The sequence below is a fragment of the Macrobrachium rosenbergii genome, chromosome 5 (assembly GCF_040412425.1).
Source record: "Macrobrachium rosenbergii isolate ZJJX-2024 chromosome 5, ASM4041242v1, whole genome shotgun sequence".
In the NCBI taxonomy this organism is placed as follows: domain Eukaryota; kingdom Metazoa; phylum Arthropoda; class Malacostraca; order Decapoda; family Palaemonidae; genus Macrobrachium; species Macrobrachium rosenbergii.
In genome coordinates this window covers 42078512-42091813 of record NC_089745.1, presented here as the reverse complement: position 1 = coordinate 42091813, position 13302 = coordinate 42078512, and the positions used below count along the sequence as shown (strand labels likewise).

Sequence of the window (13302 nt, the reverse complement as noted above, 5' to 3'; positions counted from 1 at the left end):
TTATTGTAAATGACATAATGCAAAAACAGAAAACAAGTACAATACAGTACAGGGGAAAATTAGTCAGAAATCATCAAAATTTTTACTAACACCGAATCACACCATCTGCATAAGGACATGGCATGAAGAATTCTGACAAGAACGTAAAAATTCCAGCACCACCTGGTGCGAAACAGGTGACTACAGAACCAGTCCTAGCTGGTTAGCCAAATGTTTTGTTTTATTTTGTATGCCGATCGCACCTAATGGCGCAAAGATATAAGCTAACTTTAACAGTAGGTAAGATTTATCAAAAATAATATGAAATACTAACTAGCAATACTTACGCTTTGCACTGCTATCTTTGGCAACTCTAGGTACAAATTCAGGTGCATTGACCCAGGAAGACGAAAGTGAACTCCCTGCAAGAGGTGTACTTAACGTCTTCTGTCTACTGGATTCACTTGTGTTGTTACTCATGTTTCTTGACTCACTACTGCAGGGCACTCCAGAGGTACTGACACTGAAAAAAGGCAAAAAATTCTTTTGCTTACAAAGCTAAAAAATAAAAAATCATGAAGTATACACATTACCATAATCTTTCAATGCAAACTGTATACTCAACACACTTACACAATAGTTGAATAAAATATTTTCATAACTAGCCAAATCAGATTAAAATAACTTGAATGCCTAAAAACTGACAATGAATAACTTCCACGTGTACCAACTTAACTCCTATAAAAACCAATTTAGCCCCTAGAGACCACAGCCAACTTTCTGAGGGGAGATGTAACCCTCTAAGAAATGCCAATACTTAGGCAAAGATATTGATTTATCTACGGGATTTGTCTACCACACCCAACATAATAATGATTAGAGATGGATGTGCTGGTCCAAGTATTTTAGATAATAAGCATCAAGTCAAGCTTCAGAAAATTTTCATACAAAGAAAATTTGCGTTACAAATTTGAGAGGCCCTACTATGCAAGGCCATACCTAGACCTACATGTACATATGCTGCTTACATTACTCTCACTTGATGAACCAAGAGATCAAATGCCATAGTCTAGGGAATGGAAGAAGGCACTCACTTTATGATTAGTGGGCTTAATGAATAAACATGTTTTTGTAACAAAAAAATATTGTTTCATACCAGCCCTACTACCCTATAACATACCTGCAGTCATAACACTCTCAGGGCTGACATTTGCATGGCTGCAAATGGCATAATCACATCTTATAAGCTTGAAGTACCAAAATGCCCTACAAAATGCACATATTAGTGATTCACTGTTTTTAAGTCACAGCATAAGAACAACTGTGGAGACACCTGTGTAAATATTTCACCTGAACATACATCTAAAGCTGAAAATAAAAATTATCCTGAATGCACCTTAAAACTATAAAAATTATCCTGAATGCTCCTTAAAACTATGTCACAAAAATATAATACACTAGAGGAAACTTGGTTATATTTGGATGACTAGAGCTATACTTACACACTCCATTTGCAGTAGTAGTCCACACCAAAATGTGAATTTATCTTACCTTCTTTACAGCCTGCTTTATACCTATGATTTCACAACCCATTACCCTCAGAAATAGAACAGAAAATTAGATCCCAATGATGAGTCAGTCATACACAAGAGACAGCCAAGAAATGGCATTCCTTTTGACTGAATATAATCAATGGATTACTGTTGACAGCCCTCCACAGGATTCCATTTAGAGATTAAAAACATTTGTTATAACTGAATTCTAAAAAAAAAAAAAATTATTATACTTTATACAGAATTATGCACCAGACAAAAATAAACATTTTATGAGCTCTTGATCTTCTTTAAGGTCCTTTATTATGACAATATAGTTTTCCCATTGAAGATTTAATCCAAGACCAGACTGTGAGAGCTGTGTTAGATGAGTGAATGACTGAACTAACTTACAACAATCAACTAATGATCTACAATTAAGTTCAATTTGGCACTCAAACTTTAATCATAAAAAAGATCCTCAATGAGTTTTTCAAACTAAATAATTGGAAAAGAACCACACCTTTGGAGATATCTTACCTTAAACCTACTTTGCTTTGTTGACTAGACTGAGATTTTGTTTTATCACCAAATCTACTTCTTCCTTCAATATTCTCTACACTGGCAGAGTCGGAGGAAGGTGTCGCAGCGACCACAGGAGATGATGTTGGCTCCTGCCGATTTCGTTCTGTGTGGCTGTGATTACGACTTGAATGGCCATGGTCTACTCGACTGTGATCATACCTGGAAGTGAGACTGATTTTCAAATAACAGTAAAAATACGCGTAGGTACTGAAGTCCTTCAAGAACTTCAGCGACTATAAAGCAGAGCGTTTTATCCTTAACAGCCAAAGAAAGCACCAAACTTAATACAGTATAGTATTTCAAAATTTCATCCCCAAGTATTAGCATAAATAAATGAATTACTTTACATACAAGCTATAATTAATAATCTACAAAGTAAAACATGAAGCACTTCACTGTGGTAATTACACAGGAATGTAGCTAAAGCATCCTGTAAAAACACTGGAAATGATGCCAGAGAAATACCAGAGGAAAATGCTAATACCAACTACTTTCAGTTTGGCTTAAAATAAAAATCCCATCAGTCTTTATGACACAATTATAGGCAAAGTACTATGCAAAAAGGAAAATAATACAACAGGTATTTATCTTCAGAAGTCACCAAACAGAATACCAGGACAAGCAATTAGACAGACATCAGGAAGGCAGAGGATACCAGATACAGTACAAAATTGAATGATATACAGTACCTATAATTGTACAAAAGATCTAGGTTGAAGACCATGAGAGGTGTATTAGATGAATCTGAGATAATACTTAGTATCCTCTGATGTTTACTGCAGTAACTGAGAAAGCTACAAAGGAGTTCAGCTGGGATCCCTGGGAATTGTTAAGAGCAGATGATCTGGCATTAACAGAAAAATCTAAGGAAGCAATTGCAGAAATGTTTAAAAGATTGAAAAATGGAAAGCAAAGTTAATCGTAACTTAAACAGGGAGACTAGGTGTCCATAGCAAAGAGATGGCAAGTGCATAGGATTTAAACTTAGTACTGAACGCTAAATTCAACAGATGGTATAACAAAAGATGCTCAAGATACCTAAATAAAGTGTACAAGGAGCAGGGATTCTCAAGAGAATGAGGTGAAGCACATGTAGAAGAGCAAGTCTGCCCAGAGGCATATTTCTGTTACCTGGGAACACACTGGATTGCAGTGCACAATGAAAGGAGTGCTAATTTACTGGTGAATGAAATATCCAACTAAATTAAAAAATCTTGTGATACATTCAAAATGTCAGGCATGCACACTGAAAAGAAAATGGGGAAATTTCTGAAAAAGTGTGATGACGGAATGCTATGCTTTGCAGCCAGTATGGGGGAATGTAATATAACAAATTAGGAAGTTACAGAGAACTGTGCTGTCCCAAGGCCAGAAGACTGACAACTCAAATACAGACATGGTTGGGGAATGTGATTACAAGGGATACGGAGCAATTAGTCAGAGTACTAAAAATGAAAGTACCAACATGAAAAGCTCAGGAATGCTAAATGCCACAGTTGAATATCTACACCAGATGACTTTCATGTTCACAAAACAGAATAGAGTGAAGGGAACCCATTTCACATCTAATCCCGAAAAAGGAAACGCCAACACTGCTGAGCAGGCTGTCAAAACATCTCACACCATAGTTTACTTGTTATATACTTTGTTATCTATGTTATTTGTTATTCTTTTTATTTTTCTTTTAAAGTTCTTTCATTGTTTCTAAATTTCTTCTGAATTAGGCAGTTTTCCTTAGCCTAGAAGAAGAAGAAGAAGAAGAAGAAGAAGAAGAAGAAGAAGAAGAAGAAGAAGAAGAAGAAGAAGAAGAAGAAGAAGAAGAAGAAGAAGAATTCCTCTTGCTTAAGGACACTTCAACGAATACTACATATAAAGTATGTTTATAAACAACTCATTATGCTGTGCATAAGCTTCATACAAAATCTGGGAAGCATTAGATTAAATACCTCTGTAATTACAGACATTTTCAAGAAGTGATACTATTGTAAACACATGTCATAGTGAGAATTTTTGTCAAATATACAGAAAAACTATGCATACTGTTACAATGACTTAAAACAAAATGTTTAAATGACTCAATTGTAGTGGTATGCAAAATTTAAAACTCACAATACATTACTGCATTTCAAAATGTCTAAAACATTCCAGTCCAATGTCTTACAAATAAGCCATGAAACCATCTACATAAAAGTTTTATTTTTTGATCTGGTAAAATTTAAAGTCTACCTGCAATTTTGCCCATAGGCACACGTTCCCCTCACGTAATATCTACATAGTAATGACGGTCGAGCTGAATCAACATTATGAGAAAAACGGCAGCGGTCCCCCTCACGACAAGCACCATTTATGAAGTATCTGTCAAAAAAGGTAAAGTATAAGAAATACTTTCCAATTTTAACTAAATGCTCTACTCAAATATAATGACTTACATTTTCAGGGCAATCTAGCTAAAGTAAGGGGAAATAAAAAACAGACTGAATATATGCAATTTTGATAATTGTGTCAATCCAAGACTTTTACACAAAAGGGAACCAGTTTAATAGCTTTTATCTTTCTTAACAACATTCCCTAATTACTAGCATTCTTTAAATAACTTCATGTCATGGATATGCACTCAGAGTACAGAGTGCTATTCAACTGTCAAATGTTTAGCTGTCTTACTGAAACAGTGTGCATCAATAATTTATCTAAAAATCACTATAAGGGCAACAGTCCAAAAATGTTTCAATTTTTTCAATTGCAAAACTACTGTTTTACATATGGGATCTCTTGTCAAGTGGAGTAGTTGACAGATGAGACTACCTGAACTTGACCTTATCTGCTGACCATCTTAATCTGATTCAGAGTCATGTCTTCCTCTATAGGGCTGAGTGTACAAATCATAAAATGTCACTGTTAAACCAGCAGTGATACCCATGATACCATAGGTCATGGTTTTCTACAGTAACATTTTCAGTACAGTGTAAATGATGAGCATATGACAAAGCTATAATCAAAGGTTGTTGAAAAAGTAAAAGAAACAGTCAAAAATACATAAATTGGTAATGTGTATATAACAGAATCAAAGTATTTGCTTAAAGTTGACAGATTTTACATTTTTGAGAGGGAGGGCTTCTAACTAAGAACGTACTGCACAGTACCATCAAACAGATTCTTGCAACTTCAATTAATGAATTCTACTATAACTCAAAAGCATAATAATCAATCTTATTTTGCATCAAAATGACATATAGTAAAAACACTTTCTCATTAAGGATACTATACAAACTTTCTGTCTACATATGGTAACAGACTTGAAAAAGTGTAATTTTGATGTTTCACAAAATTGTCTTGCAAGACACTATACAGTACATGATAAAACCCAGTGAAACACTTATAAAATCCTTCCAGTTAACATCACAAGATTACATAAAAAGCCATCCCACTGAAAGAATTAAGATAAACTTACTTTACTTATTACTACTGAATCAAGGTCCTGAATTTTAAACTATCTGCATTATTCAGTATCTATAAAAACACTACCAAATATATAATATAAAAATGCAATTTTGGAAAACACAAATGGCCTACTCATGAAACTGAAAAGTGGACGATAGTTCTAAAAAAGGTCCCAACAATGAACGTTCCTACATGTTGTCGTAAAAAGGTAAAGTCAGTTTATCAGATAACAATAAAGGTAGACTGCCTCCTTTCTTTTCACATACTAGCTATTCATATGTCACAAAACAACAAGGATACCAAAGAAACAAAGCAGGCTGACCTGTCACACACACACCTGCAAACAATATACAGTCCCTTAGAAGTAAACACAAAAGAATTAAAAGGACAATTTCATGATACATTATTTTTTTATTGGTATAACAGTGTGTACAGAAAAAGAGAGGGAGAGATAGAAAAAATGTATTCTCATAGTACTATGATGTATATAAATATATAGGAGTGAAACATATAAATGAAACACTTAAGTACCATACATTACACAGAAGGAAAGCTTTCTAATGTAATGAAATTTCAATTAAAGCAAGTTATATCAAACAAAACAATGTACACAGCTACATGAAATTCAGTTTACATCAGTGGCAAATGTGTTCAATAACTCATTAAATTAACAATGCAAACTTTGAAGATAATTCATTTTCCTAACTATATAAACTAGCAGTCTTCTGTATTGTTGTGTTGTACCTTTGGCAAAAGCTGGTCAGGCTGTAAAAACATTTCCAAGACATCTCCATCTCTCTTTCATCTTTACCTCACCTACATATTCTACACATAGGATTCCATTATTTTCAATACGCTAACAACAACAATTATTCAGCCATGGGGTTCTGATTCAAACAATTTTATTCTCAAATCAATAAAATACTTTGTATACAGTTTCACTGTCATTCCACGACTACAGACCATATGAGACTACTATATATTCTTACTTTCCTATGTAATTTTGTTTCAAAATCTTACTCAGCCTGGCCTTTGTTCTATTTGCCTTCCCAAGTCCCACTAAATTCCAACTCGAGAAAATCAGCACTGGCTATCACTGTTCCTAAATGTCTTTACAATTCAACCTCATTTATCATTTCTCCATTTAATTTTATTTTGCTCCTTTGTGCATACTCTTATCATGTTATCTTCTGTTTGTTGTTCTTTAAATCATTTGAGTCTCATCTCTCTAAATATGATACACTCGATTAAGCAAACTGTGAATCTTGAGACATTTGGTTGCTTAGTAGCATCATCTTCATATTACAAGTCTTGAAAGAATTTGAGAGAACATGCACAAAAAAGGGAAGGAATAAAAAATTTGGATCAGTAAACTGTAGAGAAATATGCTACCATCATGCCTGTTGAAAAAAGTATATTCCTGTTACCAAAGCAGGCTGATGTAATGATGAATGTTTTCACAACTGTATTCATTTATCAGGTCAAGCAAATGTTCTTCAAACATGAATGCAATGTTATACCTGAGCAACACTAAAATCAGAACATTACAAGTTTGTTAAAAGCCTACACAAACACACTTCAATGTGAAGTCAGCCAGCCTCCCTCAAATCAGTCATAAAAACAAAACTTCATGACCAAAAAGAATTCTGTGATAGATTCTAAAAGCATAAAAGTTCTTTAGTGTTTGATCAGTCCTGTGCTGGAACACGCATTGAAGCAGCCCCCTAACTGTTGGGGTATTAGACACTCTGCTCAATCTGCAGCAAAAATAATTATATGAAGATGAGAGAAGCTTCAACTTGTGAGTGTGTCACTGTGCAGCAGGACATTTTAATTCGATCATCGGTAAAGATTGCCATCACCAAATCAACCACATTATTACCTAGCATTAGTGACCATTTCCAGCTGGTGGTGATGAATACACCTAGGCCTACATAAGAGAAGATGGTTCATACTTCCAAAGGAACAAATTTATAGCAAGCAATAAAAGAAAATTGCCTTTGGTCAAAATTGGTAAGCTAAAACAGTTTGTATTTTATCACAGACAGGTTTTGGAACTCCTAAAATCCCAAAAGGTTAAGCCTATAATGAGATACCATCCAGCATAAACCATAATGATTAAGGATTACCCACATTACTTAGGACTGCTGTTCATGCACTATTAAGTCTGCTATGCTGAACTCTTTCATTCTTAATAATGACAAATACTGGCAACCAATGAGGAATCCTTTTTTAAACTTCTATCATGTCTAAACCAATGCCATAATGTTCATGTCTTGTCTGTTAGTGGTGTTAGGTTTGCAAAAAAATAAAATAAAAATAAATAAATAAATGAAAAAATAAGTACAGTACTTTGTCTTCATTATATTTATGTGAATAAGCTATTGTTGGTATTATTTCACTAAAAATATGGATATTAACGTGTGCAGTCGTTTGAGCGAGATCAAGTTAAGCGAAGTCAAATTGAGCTAAGTCATTTTGAGCATACAGTATAATGAATTATGGCATTTTAACAATTCCTACTGAGCAATGTCAGTTTTAGCAAACCTCTAACGCAGTGGTTCTCAAACTGGGGGTCATTACCCCGTGGGGGTAATGAAGCCATTTCTGGGGGTAACAAGGCACTTTCTAAAAGTAACAGTTCTTTGGAGTAAAATTCAGTAAATTTATAATTTAAATAAAGGTAATTAATATATAAATTAATTAATAAATAATATAGTAGATTAATTTTTATCATAATTATGCAAGTTATATTTCCAACATTTGTTTTCTTCATTCCCGAAAGGAAATAAGAATGCCATTAAGAGTCTTTGTGATACAAGAATGCCATTAAGAGTCTTTGTGATACAAAAGAGTAAAACATCAGAAGGAGATCATTTTGTGGAGTGCTGCGTACTCTCCACTGTCTCCAGTGAGTGCTCTGCAGTTGACGAGGCAATTTTGCTTCTTGATTGCAGTAGTAAGGTGTAAGATAGGCATGTGCTGGTTAGTGCTGGAGGAAAATCGAGGAATGGTAAACGTACACGCAGTAGGGTAGAGGGAGGTCAAGGACTTTAGTTTTACTTGCACGCCTATAACTTTGACGGCCGACACCTCAGCTTTATATTTTTTTGCACTTTTTAAAATTTTTCTCGGTTATTTATGAGCCGATTTTAAAAATTATTATACCACTGGGAAGCGAAGAAAAATTATATTTTAATGATAAAATAAAGTTTGTTCATACTTACCTGGCAGATATATATACAGTATAGCTGACTTCGGAGAATACAGCTACATATATATCTGACAGGTAAGTCTCATGAACAAAATGACATTTTTGCCCCAAGCAGATTTTTTGTGGTATAATGTATAACTGTAGAATACAACAAAAAATAACTCATGGTTGTAGCTTTTATCAGTTTCGAAATATTTTCATATAAATCACGATAAATAGAAAAAATTCGACCTTTGGTCAACTTTAATGCGACCAAAATGGTCGAAAACTGCAATTGTAAGCTAAAACACTTACAGTCTTGTAATATCCAATCAATTACCTTCATTTTGCAACAAACGGGAAGTCTCTAGCACAATATTTCGATTTATGGTGAATTTTAGAAAAAAACTTGTTTTTACGTCCGCGCGTTACAAATTCATGCATCATTTTGTGATAATATTTTCTCTGTATTGCTTTGATCGTTTTACAATTTGTTATATACCAAAATAATTGCAATTTAGTGTACAATACAACGAAAAAAAAAATAACTCATTAGCTTTAACTGTTTTGCTCACAGCGCGATTTGTATACAACTATATATAAAATTTTTTTTTCGCGCTGTCATATATTCCAATATTTATATATGATAATGATATTTTTTTTTCATTTCTGATGGTTGCATACTAAACTTCAGGCAATGACAAAAAAAGGAGCCAAAATGAACTCTTAATCTTAAAAACTGAGCGTGCTGTGATTTTTTGAAAAAACTTTTTTTCCGCTTTGGCACTAACTCCCGAACGCCGCCGGCATACGACGGACACTTTTGTAAATAGAGGCTCGGCGTTTGAGAGTCAATAAACAATATCTGCGTGTCGGGCTCTTCTCTAGAATTACTGCCTATTCTTCCTAGGCTACTCAACTACTAAGAAAGAGAGGTAGCAGTATGGTATGAGATGGCATACATTAGACTAGCCTGTGGTTCAGATCAAGGTGAAGGTTACAAAATACACAAAGGGTTGCTACATTGTTTAGAAAATATAGCATATAAGTCAGGCTACTGCAAAAAGAAATCGATTTTTAATGTAATTTTTTTGGTTAAAACAGAAAATGTTGTATATAATGCGGTACAGGTGAGATAACCTGAGAAATGTACCAAGATAATGAGAAACTGACCATCTTTTGTTCATGCTCTTATGTTCATCCCCGAAGGACTGGTACTAAATATGGCAGAAGCCCCAGGGGGCACCGTGTTTGGTACCAGTAACTTTCCCAAATTATGTCACTTAAGTTGCATTATATACACCCTTTTCTATATTGTTTAGTCAAAAGTTTATATTAAGAAACGATGATCTCACCTATACTGAATGACATACATCCATTCTTATATGCTTAGCCAAAAAATTATACTAATAAAGGATTAGGGCACAACGATGGGGCATGAGACACATGGGTGGCAGAATTTTCACTTTTCACTCGATATTTAATTGGGGAATTAACACAAAAATTAAACCTTTAAGGAAACCTTTCAAAAGATTGAAGCTTCATTAATAAAATGAACTATTGGCAACTGCCTTATGAACTAAAATAAGTATGTGAGATCTTCGTAAAATAGGTGTTGAAGGCAATTTTGAATCCAATATGGCGTCCCCCCAAAATACTGTGACAAAATGAATGGCAATTGGACACTTCCTTCCCAGCGCTCATTTAATACTGTGCTGAATACTAATTGCGTATATATGTAATGTTTATAGATATTACTCAAGAATTTAGTTGTAATCATCATGATAAAACAACATTTTGTTGCCTATACTTTACTAGTGAAAATATGACACATGGAATTCCTGTATGTCATGTGGTTGAACTAAAATGAATTTTTACCTTTAATCCATGGTTTTATCTTTACTGACAAACAACTGAAGCTCCACTGTGCTTATTTGATTGTAATTATGCACATTTTATTCTTAATTCACTCAAAATACCACTTAAAATACATGAGAATGTTTGTTTACAGTACTTTACTCCATCAAAGTAGTGAAACTGTGGCAGGAACAATTTTCCAACCTTACTGTACATCTGGCTGCCAAAAACATCCGAGAGCGGACGACGCATGAGTGAATTGTTTACGATCGAAATGTAGTATTCTGTTGTTAGGACTTTTCATTTACTTAAGTCCATGTTAATACGTATACTTCTGAGACATGTAATGTGTACATATGAATGTTACCACTTTGGCAAAAATGCAAGAAAGTTGATTATAACAATTTATCTACAATTGGTATGAGAGTTAAGATGCCATGACGTCAAAATACAGGACTGAAATAGAGGTTTTAAATCCAAAATTATTACTAAAACACCATCATATTTGACAAAACCTACACTGTGTATGGTATGTGATATACATATACAGTATATGTAATATTAATAAATAAAAAAAAAGATAGGAAAACACAAAAAATAGCTACATCTTAATGTTCACTGCAAAAGTGTTGAAATTTGTCTCAAGAATCTGGTTTTCCAAGAACGAATATTTTCAAATGAATTATAATGAACACATAATACATTTACTCAATTTATAACCTTATTCTGGTGTTTAGTTACATAATTATTTAAATATAATATTACCTAGCGCTCTGGTGTCTCAAACATTCGGTAGAGTTACCCTTCCAATCCCCAAAGGTGCCAGCGTTTACCACTGATGTCAAGGAAACAGTGTCAGCGTCTATGGGTACAAATATCTTGCAGATTTAGTGCAAGAAATGGGCAGATTGTTTACACAAGTGACTTGGCAAGTATCGAGATGGCGTCACTCGTCCACTTTCAAAGCGTTTTAAGTAAAAGTTTCGAGAGTGTCACGGTCGGTAAGTTAGCACCCCACATGGTTAAACCTTAACGAACCTCTGTTTAATCAGAAATATGCTATTATTTTGTAATTTAGGAGAAAAATGTTACTTTGATAGGAACGTAGAGGTCTCGGCGTGTTGTGTCGAGAGGGCACAAGTCTCTCTGATGCTGATGGGGGTGCGTTCAAATGAATTTTCTGGAAGTGTCCAAACATCGGAGGAATGACGCAGTGTTCCAGGGCCCGAGCGTTTACCCTATCTCACCTGTACTGGGTTATATACACCTTATTCTACATTCTTTAGCAAAAAATTATAGTATTATTTTATAAGTTGCCAATACATATGAAACTGTAACCTACATTTTTGAAAACAGCTCTTCATTCTCGTTATTTTGAACCCCATAAACACTATGCGCAAATGATAAATAAAAAATTTATCAAATTATGACTTATAAGGAAAAACAATACCGGCCTCCCCGCCCCTCCATAGCTAATACGGCTAAACTGTAACCAGTAATCATCCCTATGTTATAGGTTGGTATTTTTTGGCTCTTTTAGTGCCCTATTATTTCCTAACCATTTTTGCACGAAAAACCCAAAATGGTTTTTCGTGAAAAAGTGGCCGGCTGGAGTCTTATTGGCAACTTATAAAATTTTACCAAAATTATATTAATAAAGGATATCTTTGAGCAGCAATCTCTTTTACATTTACCCAACTATTAACACGCCAATTTGCCCTAACAGGGCGTGGCGATATTTCACATGCCACTCAATCACACTAGCTTATCGAAGATCTGGAACTCAGTCTCGAGAAACTTCAAACTAATGTCAAAGTATTACTCGTTTAAACAGCCTATTCCTCAGTAGCCAAGGATCCAAATCTTACATAGCCTAGCCATCAAATGACCTGGCTTAGGCCCAAGGGGAATCGGTGATTCACAACAGCCTTGGCTACCCCAGGGGAAGTTAGGCTTAGGCCTGACCTAGCCTAGAATTCTGGTAATCTGGAATCCCTTGCTAAAACAAGATACAATAGCCTGTTTACTTAACACCACGGCACGACCTGAAGGAAATTTGCCATTTTACATATGTAAAACAAAAATGTCTCGTAGCCTACGTCATAGACACTAAGCCTATCACTGTTGACCAAGTTACCGTAGGGATTAACCTCTGCATAGATTTCTCTGTATGTCAAGTTCTCCGTTAAATTTCAACATATTTAACTAGACGAAGCTTCACAAACGGCTTTCGTACCTATTCCATGTCCAAAACAGTATTCTAAAACGTGTAAGATTAACACTTACCGACACAAAACATTACGAGTGCCACCTTCAGCCATTTTTCACATCCTACATGAAAACAGTTCCAACAACAAATAGTTCGTACCTAATGTTGATACATTTTAATCTTCTTCTGTTTACAAAAACATTAATTTTTCAATAAAAATAAAATTTTTATTCGATATAAATTATCTTAAACTCATTTTAATTATTTTAAATTTTATATTATACATATATAATACATTTAAAACACTATAATACTATAGCAAACGTTAGTAAGCCAGCGCGAATCTTAAATATATTTGCTGACCTTCATGAATATAAATATAAATACAAATTATAAATAATCTTTTCGTCAGTTTTCAATTATTTTGTTTCGTAGAAAGATAATTATCAGATTGAACTGAGGGAGATTTGGTTAAAGCCACCGCTTCGGCTTCAGAGTGAACAGTGAAA

General features: G+C 34.3%; 1 protein-coding gene across 2 annotated transcripts in view; it reads right to left on the bottom strand.

The window, feature by feature from the left end:
• LOC136838719 (probable E3 ubiquitin-protein ligase makorin-1) overlaps positions 1-12943 on the bottom strand; it is a 36491-nt gene extending 23548 nt beyond the window's left edge. Inside the window, exons 1-4 of one of the 2 annotated variants that reach the window (XM_067104147.1) lie at positions 12871-12943; positions 4323-4451; positions 2052-2255; positions 327-502 (exon numbers count right to left, since the gene is read on the bottom strand). In XM_067104147.1, coding sequence (XP_066960248.1) covers positions 327-502; positions 2052-2255; positions 4323-4451; positions 12871-12905 — 544 coding nt within the window. In that variant the 5' untranslated portion in view covers positions 12906-12943. The remainder of the gene's footprint in view (positions 1-326; positions 503-2051; positions 2256-4322; positions 4452-12870) is intronic. The other variant, XM_067104148.1, reaches the window with a different exon arrangement.
• Positions 12944-13302: the final 359 nt, after the last annotated feature.